The sequence below is a fragment of the Megalops cyprinoides genome, chromosome 24 (assembly GCF_013368585.1).
Source record: "Megalops cyprinoides isolate fMegCyp1 chromosome 24, fMegCyp1.pri, whole genome shotgun sequence".
Taxonomy (NCBI): Eukaryota; Metazoa; Chordata; class Actinopteri; order Elopiformes; family Megalopidae; genus Megalops; species Megalops cyprinoides.
This window is the reverse complement of record NC_050606.1, coordinates 12,235,673-12,254,396: the sequence shown is the minus strand read 5'-3', so window position 1 is coordinate 12,254,396 and position 18,724 is coordinate 12,235,673. Positions and strand designations below refer to the sequence as shown.

Here is an 18,724-nt window from a genome sequence, read left to right as displayed (position 1 = left end):
AGTGGTTGTTTTAGATATTTAGATAAGTGGTAAATATAATAGAATTATGATATAATTTAATATATTTACATACATATGCATACACACAGGTGTGTGTGAGTGTGTATATGTGGGTGTAGTATATATATATATATATATATATATATATTACACCCTGTCGTTGTTTCTTTCAAATGATCAAGATCGCCTGCACGTGGCTGTTAGTCCTCCCGCCTGATCTGTCTAGCCAGGGTTGATTTTGATTTTAAAAAAGAATAAAATTTTGCCCAGTCTTTTGGAATTTGAACTTCCCTGTTCTCTCGCACATTGCTGGGGGGAAATGGCCGTCTGTGACCGTTCTTCTTCGTGGTCACCGAGGTCACAGCAGTGGGTAAGGCAGAGCTTCCCGCTGACCAAAAATAACAAAAAACCCGGGGTCCCCCCCGCCCCCCCCCCTCCTTTTTCTGATGGGGGGGGGATCCTCTTAACCGTGACCCGAGGCAAAAAGGTGAAAGGGCACCTTCGGCAGCCTCGAGGCGCCTCTCAAAAGTGCTTTTCCATCTTCTGTCGGCTAGCTCCTCGCCGTCCTTCACCTCTTCCCCAACCAACCTCCCCACGGGGCAAAATGGCAGCAACGACCCCCCCCCCCCTTTTTCTCAGTCCGGTCTGGTCCTCGAGAGGGGCTGGGAGCGAATAGAGGGAGAGACTTTGCCTACCCCTTACAGGTATACACCTCCTCTCTCTGTGTGCATTGCTTGCATTCCACGTAGCAGCACCAGCGCACTTGGCACTGGCAGGGCCTGGTGACCACCCGGCTCTGGGTGTTGTGGCCCCGGCCGCAGCAGATGGCGTCGCAGTTCTTGTCTTTGTAGCACTTGCGGGCGGAGGTGCCGGGCGAGTACTTGCTGGGACGGCAGAAGCTGGGCGAGTCCTCGATGTGGAGGAGGTCCATGGTGCGGGGGATCTGGTCGCTGGGGCCCGGAGGGGGCTGCTGCTGCTGCTGCTGCCCGCGGGCCTGGGAGATGTCGCCCTCCCCCGTGGCCTCGTTGGTGGAGCTGCCCACCTTGAGCGAGGTCTCGTAACGCTGCTTCAGCTGCTTGCCGATCTCGTGGAAGGGCGAGAGCTGCCGCCAGCAGGTCTGGACGGTGCAGGAGCCTGACACCCCGTGGCACTTGCAGGTGGTCTCCACCCCGGCTTTGATCACCTGGGAGACACAGAGGCACCAGAGGTCAGCCATCATGCAACATCAAAGATGACACCATGACGACCAGCACAGCTTTGGTATTCTCATTAACAGAAGCTACAGCCTTTTGACTATGGGTACCGTTTGAGGAAGGAGCAATACTTGCCTGCCAATCATAAACCACGTCTGTAATTTGTGCGGCGCATGGGTCAGTTAGGATGCATTATGATCTTTATGCTGAGCTATTCAAACATTCTGGGGTATAATTTCATTTTATTATCAATACATGTATTTTTTAACATTCCTTTCATGTTCCAATTAAAATGATAACAAGCAACAACATGACATTATTTTCTAAGATTATACCCTGTCCATAAACTTTGTGTTGACACATTCTTTGAAGATGGAGGAAATGCTTAAACAGCTAACCCAAAGCACTGATGAAACTTTTAATAAAGCGTTACACAGACCGGGTCCACCTCAATAAGTAAGGTCAGCAACATGTCCCACAAATACGCCAGTCTTAATCAAGCGAGGCAATTAAACATTTGCTTACTCCATCAAGGCAGAACTCCCCATGCTTCCCTCCAAGGCTGCATCCTTTAATTAGCGGACCGCAAGAACATGAGACCGAGCGGAGGCAGGAGTTTACAGCGAGGGCGGTGATGTAGGGGCAGGGCAGGGAGGACAACGATGACGTTCTTGTGATCGCCGAGGGTAATCGAGCTTGATTAAACCCAATCATATTGTCAGTAATAACGGGAACAATATTCCACAACAGTGCTTTTTTCAGAATAAAAGGCCCATTGAGATGGCCCTCAAAAAACAAGCGGGGGTGAAGGAGAGACATGTTAAGTAGACAGGAGGCCCACGTCCTGACCACTGTTTGTGGGCCCTGATTGAAACCATGTGCAAGCGAAGGAGTCGGAGGTCCGTCTCTCATGCCATGCCAAACAGCGTCGGTGATTTCTAAGAACTAGGCTAAGGTTTAGGTAAAGGGCACGGATAAGGCCAGGGGTGGTGTTTTCGATCTGAAATCTCCTTGTTAAAAATGATACCTCCACCCCTCGTCTCTAATTCTGATGTATTTTAGCCCCAGCGCAAGATGACTGCACCCGTTATGATCTGATAGGCTATAAATACCGCACATCTGTTCCGAAAAGTAGCAAGAGATCCTCATGGGAGACGACGCTCATACCAGCGAAGAGTCACATCTCGGCAGAAACGCCCCTTAGTATGTAGCACAGATCTTATCAAATTTATACATTCCCACTGTGAGATCCCTCCTTATTTAAAAAAAACACCAGCATTTCCTCACAAAGCACCGCTCTTATGGAGTCCATACTACACACGGGTGCTGGAGGGAAAGACCACATGCCCCTCTCTCACAGCTGAAGCAAAGAAATGTGGAGTCAGCTTTGAAGAGGGGAGGACGCATACAACAGCACATTCCTGGATTTACGCTCCATATGGGATTTTTACCCCAAACCTTCAACACCTACACATGCAAAAGAAAAAAAGAAAAATGGCACCGTAAAACTTTATTACGAATCAAATACCTTCAGAAACGGATTTGGATAAGAAAGGAGAAAAGGAAGAGCAGACGTTTATTGTCAGTCCAGGAGGAGCAGTCTCAGTCTGGTAACATTTGGGTTATGTTCTGCGCTGTAATTTACATTCATACTCAAATGAAAATGGCAACAATATGAGAAAATATGAGTAAAACTCCTCGTTGCCAGACCTGTAGTTTTCTTTGGCCATTGATGTATGACCCACGACTATTACTCTTAAAAACACTTCCAAACTACACCCTCCCCCCTTGCTGGCCCACACAATCACAAAGCCACGCCCGGCACCAAATGAGCCCTGTTCCCTTTTTGAAAGGGGAATTAAAAGGTGATTATCAATTTCACAGTCAATTTAAACCCTAAAAGGTGGTTGAGTACTATTTAAATGGATGTACAGTTATTATTACTTCATTTGTCCTAATACTCAGAACACAGCTCGAGCCAATGATACATGTCAGTTAAGCGAAAGTTAAGTGACTGGTACCATTGCATGAAAAGCCTTATTTCCAGCATAGCTTCAGTATTCTCCAAACCGGAGCATAACTAATGTAGACCAGAGTTCCTCAACGAGTTTCCTCAGTTTTTATTATAGTAAAAAATTACTATAATCCCTAGAAAATTCTTAAATGTTTGTTCTACTAAATGTAGAACAAACATTTACGGTATTTTACAAACAATATTATTGTAAACCACTGAAAACCATTCACCTACCACAAAATAATTATGTTTCTGCTATAGAACTGATCTCAGTATTTGATTTTCTAGTATCTGTTAACAAATACACTTGCAGATTAGGGTTTTTACAAGTAAGTGTTCAACAAACATTTTAAACTCTGCTCTGCTACAGTAGTTACCTCTGCCCACAACAGCTTTGTAGATTTATATCCTGTATCCTGAGCAGCAAGAGTTTTAAGAAGCTAGTCCACACGGTATTAACAAAAATAAATGAATTAGTACAATGTTTTGGAGACAGTTTTAGTTCTGGACAAAACATCTGTGTACAGTGATTATAAATTAACCCCACAGAGCACGAAATGAACTGATTACCCTTCTGTGGCTGTCCTGACACCAGAGACGGCTGACTTTGCTAAAACACCGCATTCCTGCGCTCGCAAACTCGCCAAAGTGGACACAGGTGCACACGTACCTCCAGCAAATACCAATGCTCTTGGCTACTTCACTGTGTTTCTATAGAGACGTCAATACTGGCCTCACCGCAGGTGACATAGCTTTCTCCAAGTGGCGGGAGAGCGTCATCTGCCCAACCTGTCTACTTAGCGCAAGACCAAGGCATCCCCTGTCAAGGCTATTGAGTGTTAATCTGAAGGTAGTTACAGCTATCGTAAAACTCGCACCAAGCACTTTGAAACATATGGTTCCCATTGCCTGTTTCCAAGCGGCGGCCCGGTTGCCACGGGAACCAGACAGCACGGTGGAGGGGAAGGGCTAACCCTGGATGAGTTAACCTGTCAGCAGCTCGGCTCGGCCGGCCAGCCAGGATGCTCACAGAAAGTCACACGGGGGTTAAAGATTTCCTGCCATTGTTCGAGTCGGGAGGGACTGCTGATAGGGACCCCCGAAACAGTTTTTCTCCCATAGAAACGCGGGGCGACACCGTGCATCTCACTGCGACCTCCAGACAATCTCGGCCTGAGACCTCGGTGAGTTCACCCCCGAGAGGCACAGAGCCATAATGTGTGAGCCAAAACATGGCTGGATCCTTTAAATCGCAAACACAGTGTCTCAGGTTACATCCCTGAATTCGACAGGCCGGGCTAGAGTCTGACATGCTGAGAGATTTCAAAGTCTTTAAACATGTGTTATAACTTACAGGTGTTAATAGCTGCCATCCACAAAACTGGCAGTCCAGTACATAATCATGTCAGAAAGGTAAAAAAAGATCAAGTTAATGACTGTTTATAACAGAATGACTCCCTTGCAGACATACACAACATCACATAAAACCAACCCATCTATTAATCCTATTATTACTACTGCTATTAATAGTAGTATTGTTATTAATAGTAGTAGTAGCTCTAGCCTTAATAATAGTAGTACAACAGTAATAATAGTATCAATAATAACTATTAATAGAACTGTAATGATTAATAGTTATAATGACTAATCCAACTATAATGACAACTATAACGATTGTCATCATAATCATAACTAAAATAACCAAATATTCCTGCAAGAAGTTTTAGCTCCATCAGGGCTAGTTTCACTTGAAAAGCTTCATTGTAATGTCCATTTCTATAAACTGAAGCATGCACTGACTCGACAGGAATTCCCTCCACCAGGGAATGACCCTGACTTCCTTGCCAACCCTCTCCAGCGCCGTCCGCTGGGGTTTAGCGCGTCGGCGCGGCGCGGCGCCCACCTTCATGCCCACGTTGGTGTTGTGCATGTCCACGCGGGCGCGCAGGTCCTTGTTGGAGCGCTTGCCCAGGAACTCCTTGACGAACTTGTTGCTATACTTGAGGTTGTCCCCGCAGCCGCCCCACTGCCAGGCCTTGCGGTTCTCCAGGTCGGGAGCCTCGTCGCAGGTGCAGCGCTCCATCCTCCCGGCGCTGCAGGCCTTAGCCATGGCGTGGGTCAGGCCCGCCGAGGAGATGGCGTACAGGAAAGCCGTCTCCTTGAAACCTGGGGAATTTTACATTACGTTACATTCATTTAGCAGACGGTCTTATACAGAGCGAATTACGTAGGTTACAGTTTTTTTTTTTACAATGTTGTCCATTTACACAGCTGGATATTTACTGAGGCAATTGTGGGTTAAGTACTTTGCGCAAGGGTACAGCAGCAGTGTCCCAGTGCGAAATTGAACATTTCAGTTACAAGTCCTGCTCCTTAACCACTATGCCATACTGCCACCCATAAACACCTAGTGTATCCATTCAAGTAGAATGAGCAACAATATCAGACCAGGCTACTGGGGCTAGGAGAGGGTCAATGTAAGTCAACAACCCCACACACTCTGGAGGGTGTTCTTGGATGTCATCTGGTATGGTGACATCAATTCACACGACATTTCTACAACTCTGCTCTCAGACTGTGCTTCAGTAACAGCGCCCGCAAAGTTGCGAAGCCACCGACACACCATAACACATGATGCCGTATACATCACGATGCAGCGTAACACACCTCTCTTCAGTAGGTTGGCTCGGTAGCGCCCCTCCAGGGTGCAGTTCCACCTCTCGAAGCGGAACTGGTACTGGCACTCCAGGGCGCTCATGCTGATGGCCTCCATGAGGGTCTCGGCCACGCCGGGGTCCCGCCGGCACATCCTCCGCTGCTTCTTCTCCAGCTTGAGCCGGTCGCACAGCTTGTAGTGCGCCTTGGCCACGCTCTCCTCGGGCTGCGAGCTCAGCGGCAGGATGGACAGGGGCTCGTTACCCGTCAGTCTGCACGGCCGAGGGGGGGGATGAGAGAAAGAGAGAGAAAGAAAGAGAGACAGAGGGAGACCGGGGGAGGATGTGAGAGAGAGAGAGAGAGAGAGAGCGACAGACAGAGAAAGATGGGGGAGAATGAGAGAGAGAGAAAGAAAGAGAGACAGAGAAAGCAGGAGAGGGAGAGAAAGCGGGAGAGAGAGAGAGAGAGAGAGAGAGAGAGACAGAGAAAGCAGGAGAGGGAGAGAAAGCGGGAGAGAGAGAGAGAGAGAGAGAGAGGACACGATGTTAGGCTGCTTAGGGGTTCAGCAGGTACTTCTCAAACACTCTGCACACAGGTTTACAGGGACAGGGAAGGTACAGACAAAGGTGTCCACACTCAGTATGCAGGTTTATAGGGGGGTGAGAAGGTACACACTCATCCGTTCAGAGAACACAACCTCAGAGAAGGTACAATCATTCTGCATGTTTGTTTACCGTCACCAAGAAGGCCCAAGAATTTACAGGGATTACAGGGACAGAGAAGGTACAAACACTCAGAATGCAGGTTTACAATCACAAAGAAGGTACAAACACTTGGTAAGAAAATGCAACAATCACACAAACTTGTTCCTCACAGTGAAGGCCGCGTTTGCATTGTGGTTAAGCTGAATAGAGGCCTTGGTATACAGGCTCAAGATTACACTGAGACGTGGTAGGCCTGTTTGACGTGTAGATTTTGACCGGGCATCTGTTTGGTTGACTCGCAACGTCGAACCAAACACGCCGCTCTCCAGCTCGCCCTTTTATTTAAAGCAACACTGTTTAAAACACCAACGCCAGGAGCATGCCACGTGACGGCGACATTCTGACCAGCATTCTGAGGTCGTAATGAGGAAAGCAGGGCGATATTTTAACAAACACACGCACAGGGAGACTTGACTGTCAGCTCGTGACCAGTTTCGTCCCGCTAACTGACAGCATTGGCGAGGCAGTGGCTCATTACATTGCATTTCTGGGTGTCCTTCTCTTTTTTTTCCAATTTTCAAGTGGAACTGAAGAATAAATGGATTCACCAAACTCCCAACCACGGCATTGAGCGGGCATATGTTATTATGGAAAAGAGCTTTCTTTTTCAAATCCAGCATTTTTGTCTACTAACACAGATGTGTGCTATTATTACTCATGAAGATTTTTTTTGTTAAAAATATGATTGAAAAAAGCAGAAATGGTACAGTTCCACTGAAGTTTTCTTTCCAGCAACACCTAAAAGTCAAAGTGTAGCAAATGCTCAAGATTTATGGTGACCCTGAAATCAGTTGGAAACCATGATGACCTTTTTCCAATCATTTTTATATACTTTTGCAGAGGGGGACAAGATTGGGTCACCTGTCAATGACATCTGTACGTGAATTTATCTTATGTCTTTTCTGGCAAATCCCCACGATCCAGGCAGAGGTATCAAGCCTTTATGGAGGCCCACTTCCCAGAACTCGTTTAATACGAAAAACTGATGTTTACTCAATAGCTTCAGCATGTCTCCAAACACAAAACTGGGAGGATGCAGTCATACTAATATGCTCGTGCTCATTTGTGGCGGCAAAGTTCTGCCTTCTAAGAGAGCGTGACCTTCATAAATTCTGCTTTTTAATACATTCGCTGGCGAAAGGAGTGTGTCTGGAGTATGTCAGAGTCGGTCAGGCCCTTAGCTCTCTGGGACGAAGGGGTAGTTCCACAACATGCCTGGAATCAGATAATAGTGTCACAGCCTGACACTGCCAAGGACGTATGGGAGACTTGTTTGGTTTAGGACACAATGGCCCGTTCAAGCTCCAGTACCGAATACCCATCTGTCAAAACATTTTTCGGTGGGTGTGTTTTGGGGGGATGGTATGGGGGTGGGGGTTCGGCTGGACGAAGGGTTTCCAAGAAGGGCGGGGCTGAGTAGAATGTGGTGGTCATCAGATTCACGGGGCGATTCTCGAATTGCTTCTCATGCTTCTCACTGAGGCACCGCTCACTCTGTGAAGCACACCCCGGCACCATTGAACATACTGTACCAAGGGTTCTCCTGAATTTATTCTCTCTCCATTGCCTCATATGTCTGTCACCCCAGAGGCTTTTTGCTAATCTTCATCAGTTGCTGCTAATTCACTTGTGTCCTTTCAGTCCTAGTCTTTTTAGGCAAAGTTTGTACAATTGAGTTTGATCACCCAGACTTTGTTGCACTTTGTCCTTAAAGTATCTGCTACTCGCATTTAAAGGGTGATTAACTTTTTTGGGATTAAAATGTCTTCTCTTCGCATTGCATTGAACTCTGTGTCATAGTTCAAATACTTTACCTCGAGAGGGAAAACTCTACCACATGTAATACAACTAACAGAAGAAGAATTACCCACCAATTATGGAAGTTATTCTGGCTATTGGTATGGTAACGTCAGTCAAGCAAAACAAATTAAAACAGGTTGAGAGAAATTTACAGTTTACAGGTAAAATTTGCACATCCTTTGTTTCAAGCTCACAAGATTGAAACTCATCTTTATCAGCTGCTATCAAGCTGCCGAGCCAACATACCCCCACAAACACTGGAAGATAAGTACACTACTCTCTATTTTACTTTGAATAGCTATGCATGAAATTTGCAATACAATCAAGACTGGACAGCATCTCAAATGTAAGTATAATAAAGCAATCTGCAAATCCTGCTTTTGACATCAAATATCACAGTCATCCCACAACATGTGTTTCTATCTTGCTAGATTTCAATCTATCCTTCTGATAGAGCTGTGGCATTTTAACAGAGATAGACCTTCTCAAAAGAATACTGAATTTCCCTCTAGTGGTAAAATGCTACCCTGCACAGTATTGATTTCTAATTCGTTTGGACATTTTACTCCAAATGTGATCCGTCTTATTATAAATTTCAATGGCTCTTGTATGACTTGCATGTAGTTTCCAAGAGCACTGTCGGGGGATGAAGATTGTAAAGAGTGATAGTGACAAATAATGAACTTCAAGGAATGAAAAGAAAATATCGGGGATTTCAAAAGAGTAATACGTCTATTGGCTCCAAAAAAGATTGCTGCTTTTAAGTTATACAGCGAGAGATATAATCTTTTCACAACTGCAATTTTTACAGCTCCCATAAAAATCAGTGCAAAACAGGATAATTCTAGCCTGAACTGTGTGCAAAAACAGTAATTGAAAACAGCTGCGTGTGTTTTTCCTTGTTCTGTCTTACTCTAACCATGACCGAATATAACTACTAAAAAAGCTGGGCTGTAAAGAACATTCCCTTTTCTTCAGTTAATGAAAATATCCAATCCAATTTCAGATAAGGAAGACTGGTTTGTTCGCTGGACAGTTATCCTTAATGTTTATTTCATGCGTTGCTACATGCAGAAGTCTGAATGAGAGATCAGACAAGCAGAAAGACTGGGTTCCTAATGAAAGCTTTGAATCACACTGCGAACCAGTGCAGACTTAAGGAATGTGCTTATGGTAGATAAAACAGTTTAACAAACCAAAGTCAAAGCCTTTGATACAATATGAACATGACAAGTTAAACCGATTGAAGCCACAAGCTCAAAATAGAGTTTGCCTTCACTTTTGATGGATTTAGCGGTGGTTGTCCACAGATGTACGATGAGGGAAATTACCTTCAAATGTATAGCATGCAGACACACGCACCTGCTTTGTATTCTAAGAAGTCCAAGAGGGTCAATTGTGGTAAACCTTTCTTTAACAGACACCTATTAACTATACTTACATATGATCATTTGCTAATCTAATGTTAACCCAATCTGTCAGGCTGAACTATTAGCGACAACATGTCTCCTGGTGGATCCAGTCCTTTTTCTAAGGATATGTTTAGTACTTTATTCATAAATACAATTGCATTGCACTGTACTGATTCGACAATGCATATAATAGTATTATCTAGTTGACATTTCTTTTCAGTTGTTGAAATGGTTGAGCAGTTGAACCATGAGTTGTGCCTGAAACGTATGAATTAAATCAAAAAGGGATCCATCCTTCTGTAAGCCACTGACTGTGACTTCAGTCTGAAGCTAAAACTAGGGCATCAGTACTGATTAAGCTAAAGTGAGGACATGGGTTAATTACCTTTAACACCTTGTATATCAACCGAAAAGGGGCCAGGTGGTTCCTGCAAGGAAACCCTCTAGATACCACAAGGAACTAATTGGAGTGAACTGGTCTTGACTAGACTGAGCCAGACTGTCTTCTCTACCACGTTTGCATTCCAGCACCAAACTGGAGGAGAGGAACATTGAACTTGTTCACTGTTTTATTCAGTATCAACAAACACATGATGTTGTGCTTGTATATTTTAGACAAGCATTTTAATATCATCACACATGTAAAATGGCCCAGAGGAGATTCTGGGAATATTTTTTTTTTGTTGTTTTTACAAACACATTATTTGTGCATGCTGTCCTTTAGAAGAAAAATGAAAGTGACAATGAAAATGAGTCCAGAGTAACAAATGAGCAAAGGAATTTGTGCCTCAGGGACCAGGGTTCAGCGTTACCATTGAGGCCAGAAGGCTTTTTTTATTTGTTAACGTGTTTGCCTTTCCTTGTTTCTTTGGAAGCTCGCAGCTGAATTTTCCGACAGACACCGGCAAGCTGTGTCTTGAGGACAGTCACGTTCGCCAGCCAGGCTTTGTTTAAAAAAAAAGAGCAGACAAATACACCAAGAGGCATTCATACTTTCCCTTGTGAATGTATGAATGCACTCGTAAGTGGAGTTTGACATCTGAAGTCATGGATGCCTTTGTCGATGAAGCCCCACGTTCTTAAAGTCACATGACAGGAAAACGAAAGAAATGCTACAGTATTTAAGTTCCTGGCAAGTAGCTGCATACCACTACATGCAACGGCTTACTTTTCCAGTCCCTCTTTTAACAATTCCTCATGCAGCTATTTCTTTATTTTACGTCTACGTTTCACTCACTTCGTGGCAGTGGACTTCACCCCTATATACTTGTGAATTTTGTTGTTGGTTGCTTTTGGTGCACTTCACAGAACTTGGTTGTCTGTGTTTTACCAAAGGTAAAAAACAGAGCAACTAGCAGGGAGTAAACACTAAGCCTTCTCCAAAAGGCCTACTAACCCTGCCTTCCGTCTGATGGGTCCATTAGTGGCTCACTGAATGCGAGATAACAGGGCAGCAGGTTCAAATTTCAAGTTGGGCATTATCATTGCCTCCTTTAGCAAGGTAATCATTCATGAGTAAAAATGTAGCCGTGTCAATCTCTCTCTCATAAATAAATACAGATCTGACCTTGATGGGAAAGTTCAACTTCCATAGTCTTTGAAGCACTGAGAGAGGGAATGACCACAATGTTTCCACTTTGACTCTGGTCTGGACAGTGATACGTGTCTCTTACAGCTGCATTCTTCCATTATGACACTGAATTACAGAGCATACGTGATCAGGTCAAATGTCACACGCATCAAGCACAGAGCAGGGAAACTCCGTACCTCAGTGTGTGGATGTGATTGCAGTGAGTGGATGTGATCATGCTGAAATTCCCCTTGAGTGGGTGTACGAGATCTCCACAATATGCCACATTGCTGCACAGATGTGATCACAGTTAAGGGCCCGATCCCTGTGTGGATGTGATCATAATGGACCCCCCCCCCCCCCCTTCTCCCCAGTGTGAGGGTGTGATCGAACCAAAATGCCCCCCATTTAGAAAAGCGAGAATGTAACAGCAGGAGAAACAGGTGTGGGAGACTATTGTTTTTGCTTTGATTACATCTACTTCAGTTTCTACAAGTCTGTGCAAAATGCTGTGGAAAGGCATATTTGCCATGCCAGTGGGGCTATTTGAATTTAATCGACTTCAACGTGAGAACTGTGCATGGATACCAAGAGGCAGATGTACCATCAGAATTACAGGAAATGGGTGTGATGAAGGACAGCACCAGACGGGGTCATTATTGCAGCCAGTCTCTCTGATACGGCAGGCATGCAGGGTCATGGGCACTGTGGTCAGAGGGTCATCCTCCTTGGTACTGGTTGTTTGTGGGTTTGTGCCCAGTCCAAAGTCGAACTACTGAAAAATGTCTGCTATTCGCTGTCTGCTTGGCACAGGGTGTCATGGAGGCAGACTGATATAACTGCTCAGCTGTGGTGGTGGAGGTCTTTTGCAGGGTGCGTACTGTTTTAGGCTCTCACCAATGAAACACCAGGCCTTTACATGTTTCCCCCATCTTTGGTTTTCTGATACAACAAAATGATTTCTGAAACAAGAGAGACAGCTATTTCCTCTGTGGAAGCGGGAAAAAAAAACAGCCAGTTTTGGTCGTGGAGGGATACAGTCCACACTTTTCCTGCGGGCAAAGTGCTTAAGTCTGTCAACTGCAGATTTGCAACTGTGCCACATTGTATCTCTAAAGTATTGGCTACGGCAATGAAGGAGAGCACAAGAACAGCCCAAACCGTTAGCAAATCTAGGAAATTACTGAATGAGAAATGTAGAATGTTCTTTTTTCTGGAATTGTGACTCTTATAGTGACATAATGGCTACATTATTATGCCTACTGTTTATTGTAATGCTATGGCAGTAGCACTTATATTACCTTTACATTACCTTTATCTGCATTACATTACCACACTAGAATGTATTAAGAAATTGTTTTAAGTTATATATTGTAGCTTCTCACTAGCACTAGCATCTGCACACTGAACTCAACAGAGTCAATTTCACTTTGCGACAAGTAGTGCTACAGTATCATAAAAAAGTTAGCAATCTCTTAAATTAGCTATAATAAGAAATGAAGTTAGCTGACATTATTTTCAAGCTAAGTGAAGGAATAATTAGGTAGGTACATAAATTTACTTCACTAGTGAAATGAAATAAAAAAAATTCTACACCCTTAAATGGCAGCAATTCATCAAAAAGTACTAAAGGGAAATATGCCAAAAAAACAAAGGTCTGTGTAGTCCAACCCGCCATAATTCTATAGGGATATAAAAATACCTAAGAGATTAAACTAACGACTACCTCATCTGAATCATGAATTCAGTTCCCAAATTGCTCAGTCTTAGTCATTTAAAGACACAGGAAATGACCACTCATTGCTTTACAAAGTCAGAGCATGCTGAGGTGACACTTGACGGTCCAGGAGAGAAAAGGAAGAGGGCCAATTTTCACAACCTCCACCCCCACGTCACTGTCACGCGCCCTCTACTGGGAGAACATGTGTCCAGCGCTGAGCCGCTGAGGAGATCCTTCAGTGGAAAATAAGCTGAGGAGGAGGAGGAGGAGGAGGAGGAGGAGGACAGAGGCCTGTGGTTATCGCAAAAAAGCAACAACACGGAAAGCAAATGCCATCCCTCCTCACGGTCTGCGCTACTTCCGTCTGGCCGAAAACAAAAACGACATTGTGGCACTGGAGGCAGGCCAGAGACAAGTCACCACACTAATCCCTCTGCCGCTGGGTATGGCTTACACACAGCTGAATATTTTTAGCCGGTAACCAAGAGGCCTGAGCGCGAGAATGGACGTGGGGCCTTTGGAACTCTTTAAGGGGTTTCGGGAGAATCAGTTAGGCCCGGGAAGGAAGAGACAGTCATCACCCTATTTACAGTACCCTTTGGATTGGAGGCTTACAGTATATCGCTGGCGTATTTTTGTGATTTAAAAAAAGAAAAAAGATATGTTTCTTTTAATCAGCAACCATGAATTCACAATAAAATAAAAAGCTTTAATGTCGAACTTTCTAGTATCCTTTGCGTGTTAAACAATCACATTTTTCCTTGTCTTAGTAAAGTTCCATTTAGGTAATGTAAATGCAAGTTAGGTAAGGGTCATCTCTTTGGTTTCAGCTGGTCCTTGGGAGAGATTATAAAGTACCAAGTGCTGTTAGCTTTGTACTTGCCTTCTACATCTAATCAAACACCTTTCCTGTGTTTAACTTGCAAATGCTACTTCATTTACAAATTTCAGATCAAAGTTGAGAAGCCCTACCCTGCAAACAAGAGAGGAAGGAAAGGAGGATTACAAAATACAAATGTAAATAATTATAATAAATGGCAATTCAAATAACAGATCACCACACAAGGGTGTTCCAGATCCTCCCATTTTCTTTAGACTACCCAGTTCTGCTGGTCTGCAACTTGCCCACCATTGGCCTATGTGTCTTATCCCATCCAAGCCTTTTTGCTGGAGACAAAGCATGCTTCAATGTGCTGCTAAGTGACAATGCCTTTACCAAATCACCTAACTGCTGCAGTTCAAGATCACATCAATTCCAAGACATATAGCTCAGGAGACACGGAATACAAGTAAATTCATTTACATATTTATCCTGCAACCAGAGCTCTTCATTTTCAGCTGTTAAAACAGGCACTTATCACCAGTATCTGTACAGGGTCCATTTGCAATGTGGCATTTGGCTTGTCTGCGATAAGGTGAGAAAATGAAACTCTCTCCCTGGTAGAAGTGACACTGCTCTGTAGGAGAGCTTCCCTGTGGGTTTCCTTCCCAATAAGATCATAATTGTCTCACTGACGTGCCTATTTGGATCCTGAGTCATGTGACTTGAAGCATTACAGCCCTCATAATGAACAAAGCTGCACACCAGAAAGTCATATCCTGTGAGGTCATGACTGGCATGACCTCACAGGATATGACCTCACAAAATATGCTTTACATTCAGCTCTGTTTTTTTTCCTAGAGTGACACTTGTGGAGGTGCAGGCATTGCTGGCAACTACATGGACTCTATTGAAACGGCACACACATGTCTTTGCATTAAGACCCATACATAAATAATTCATTATTATTATTATTATTATTATTATTATTATTATTATTATTATTATTGCTGAGACATTTAGCAGACACTCTAATCCTGATTACATGCAGTCATTGTTTATTTCTGGAGATGCAGCCTTGAAGCTGAGAGCCACTTCATTAACATAACATAGAGGTCTGCACAGTAATAGTAATAGCAGACCATTCAATGAGTCTTGGGCATGTATTTTTATGCAAGACTGAGCCAGCCAGGAAAGTAATTACAGGGGATACCGTTACGCGATAATAATTGCAAGGATTTGCTGTTCAAGGATGTGTTATTTGGACGGGGGCTGTCTGGCCTCACAGAGGTAGGCCTGGACTTCATTTGCGTTCATTTGAAACCGGTCAGCGATGGCATCGGATTCTCTGGGGGTCTGTGCCCTGGGAAGGGTTTAAGGTCCCAGCAGATTCTGCAGGCTATTTATTGAATTCATTTCCATAATATCACCTGGGACTTCGAAATGAGATGATGATGTTTTAACACGGCTCCCCTCTGTACAAGAGGTTGAGGCTAGCTGCATTCCAGACAACTCCCTCACTCCCGACTCCCTGCAGCAACACTGAACTCAGGTCAGGGCAAAGCAAGCAAACACGTAATGTCACATGGAGCACTGATTTGCTACACGCTGATCAGAGATCAGCGTAGCTGAGGGAAATGAGGACCAAGGAACCGGTATACAAGAAGTTGGAGGAGAAGTTGAAGTCATAGTGAACCATTCTTGGAGAGTTACATTCCCGAAACACTTCACTCTAAATCAGCAATCACAATAAGCATATGATATTGTGATTTAATTAGAATTTAATGGTCAAAAGTTGTAAGGATGTAAGCAAAACAGACAATGTTCCTCTTTTGCATTATGGTAATACTGTAGATTGCTGATCTCGGCTAATAAGGTTTTCCAGAAAAACAATCAAGCAAACAAACAAAAAACAGCTGGATGTGTTTTCTTGCTGTTTTGCCTTAGCTCTAGAAAAGCCCACCCATAATAAGGTTAATAGCTCCAACAACTTGGAGAATATGCTCAAGTGAATGCAGTACACCATTTAAGTACATGACAGTCATCTATGGCCTGTAGTTTTCCATAGTTACAGTGATCTGATCTTATTTTGCTCATTTCAGGGGAAGCAGTAGGCTTATCATCAGCTTTGCCGTTCACGTTTAAGGCATCTCCCGGTTTATGGTCTGAAGGGTTAGATACATAGACAAACACATACCGAAAGAGAGAGAGAACAGTCCTCACTGAAGAGCTGCTGATTGCTTACTAGGGTCAGACTGTGGTTGTGTGTTTAATATGCACACATTTCCTGTTCACAGATTTCACTGAACCGTAGTGGTGCATCTCAGATTCTAGGGTAGTCCTGCAGAGTGAAGATTTGAGTTAAGCTTTAATGCTCCCCTACACCTGATAAACACTGAATCCCTAAATGACAAAGTAGTCCTAGTACATACATCTGCTGAGTGGACCCTCTAATCTCACTGATCCCATTGAGTTACTCCCATTCTCCCCAATATTCTTGCTATCTGGTGTTATGAACACAATAACCTACCAATTTAAAGTCATTTTTTAGCTCTTGATGTGTGAGGACTGATATCTGGGATTGTCTACATAACCCCAGCTACCACAGCACTTTAACATAGTTAGCCAGGAGTCTGGATACTTTGCTATAGGACGGATTTCTTTCTCAGTTTTCATTATCGCTATGAAAGGTGGGGATAGCTCATCTTGGCCCAGCGACCTGGGGAGGGGTACAGCTACCTGAGGAACAAAAGGAGACGCATTTCACATGGCTTTACATGAAACAGCCAAGAGCACGGCTCGCTGTGATTATCCCACGTTCGTTAACCAATTACAAAGCCCCACATTTTCCATGCGCCTGCTTGTGTGTCAACAAGCAGGGCGAGGGAGCAAAAGCAAGTTTCTCACAAAAAAAAAAAAGCAGCTAATCCCCCACGCAAAAGCACTCATCTGAAACAAACAGTGGCAGCCGCTAATCCCTCTGATCCTTCGGTAACAATACCGGTGGGTGAAAGCGCTTGGGTCTACAGTAGCGATTCAAGAAAGAAATAGCAGGTGTGACATACATGCCAAGCCCCGAGGCCTCAGGTGAACAGGAAAGAATGAGACGGCCATTGTCTCGCCAAAAACGGTTCATTTGAATTTGTGAATGATGGTGGTTGGATGGGCAATAAAAAAAAGGAGCGACTAAAGTTAAAAGACAGACTGACTTTGGATGGCAGACCATTGCACAGGAGGGAAGAGGAGGGAACCTGCTGGAGACGACCTAGAGAGAGGTAACGTGCTAGGGTGTCATCACCATATTTGTGTCAAAAGAAGCCATGGGAGGAGATCAGAGGAGCTAAAGCAAGTGGGTGTAGAGACAATGAGCATAAGCCCTCCACAGGGAGGGAATCTGACGCTTTGCCAAAATTCGGGTTTCACCCACATAAGCGCCTCGCAGCCGACGGAGTAAACATCTGCGCCGAAAATGACAAGAGTCGAATTTGAAAAACCAAGAACAATGTGACTGTTCGGCGGCCTTTGACACCGAGCTGTAACTCTTCTCTGTGTGTGCAAACCTGGCCAGAGAAAAAGGGAGAGGGAGAGAGCGTGAGATGTAGAGTGATACAGAGAAAGAAAGAGAAGGGGGGAGAGGGGCCAAGTGTTTGCTGTCATGCTCTTTTACACACGAATGTGCTCGCTTGTCTTCGCTCGTCACTTGCACCTCTCCTTCGCATATTGACTCAAAGTTTAACATTCTGTGTTTGTACAGGTTGTAACTATTATTTTATTCTAACTGCATTCCTGTCCAACCGAGAGCAACTCTGCGAGCGTGGGCCCTGAAAAGAGGGGCAAGAGGGAAGAGACTGCAAACACATGTCACCCCCCTCCCCAACCGCCGGCGCGCCTTCCCAGAGGTCATTGTGCCGTGTCGCTTGTGTCCCATGGTGTGCCACAGCTGGTGTTACCACAGCTATGTCAAACACAAAGTCTGTCCCTCCTCTGGCATGTCGGTGTAGCTTCAGTCTGGTTTCCTGTTTGCGCCAAAAAATCTGAGAATGCTGGTGATCATTTACAGTGCAATAAGGGCGACTATGGCAGAGTAACTCATACCACCCCCCCTTCCACCCCCAACTAAATATAGATAATATCACGCAATCCCAGAAACGTAATGTGGGCCACGTGTCATCCGGTGACACATTTATGTCCAGGGAGCAATGACAACCTGCATAGCGAATGGTAAGGTCTCGGTGTCATCGCAGGGGGGCCATGCAGGTATTGAATGGTGCAGGCCGAGTATTTTTAGTCGAGAGAGCTGAAGCGATGAGATAATGGACAGTCGGCGAGCGTAGCAAGGTGACGATTACACAACAGCGCAAGCCCGCGAGATACAATACAGCGTCACGTAGCCATCCTTGGGTCAATCAAAACGCGGGATTATCCCGCCGGTAAATGGCCACCGCGGACAGTGGTAGCGCGGCGTATCTTCTGAAATGTCGTGCTCCTTTGGAGGTAAACTATACCGCAACAGCTGACCGACCATTGCGGTCAGCTCGGTAAATCATTTGTCAGGGAGGCCAGCTTCTGATTGGAAAACCTTGAAACCGGCTCCACCAATAAAAAGGACGGGGGGGGGGGGGGGGGGGGGGGTCTCGGCATCAGGTAACATTGTCTCCGGAGATCTTCTCTTGTCCTGGCTGCTATGCGGCTTGGCGTTGTTCACAGCTGTCCATGAGGGCAATAAATTCACATGGGGGGAAGCAGGATCTGCCTGCGATCAAAACATTATTTATT

At 44.7% G+C, this 18,724-nt stretch overlaps 1 protein-coding gene across 1 annotated transcript in view; it reads right to left on the bottom strand.

Moving 5' to 3' along the window:
* Positions 1-426: 426 nt before the first annotated feature.
* Positions 427-18,724, bottom strand: part of wnt9a (wingless-type MMTV integration site family, member 9A) — a 37,981-nt gene continuing 19,683 nt past the window's right edge. The window contains exons 2-4 of the mRNA XM_036519319.1: positions 5,875-6,134; positions 5,111-5,373; positions 427-1,183 (exon numbers count right to left, since the gene is read on the bottom strand). Coding sequence (XP_036375212.1) covers positions 692-1,183; positions 5,111-5,373; positions 5,875-6,134 — 1,015 coding nt within the window. The 3' untranslated portion in view covers positions 427-691. The remainder of the gene's footprint in view (positions 1,184-5,110; positions 5,374-5,874; positions 6,135-18,724) is intronic.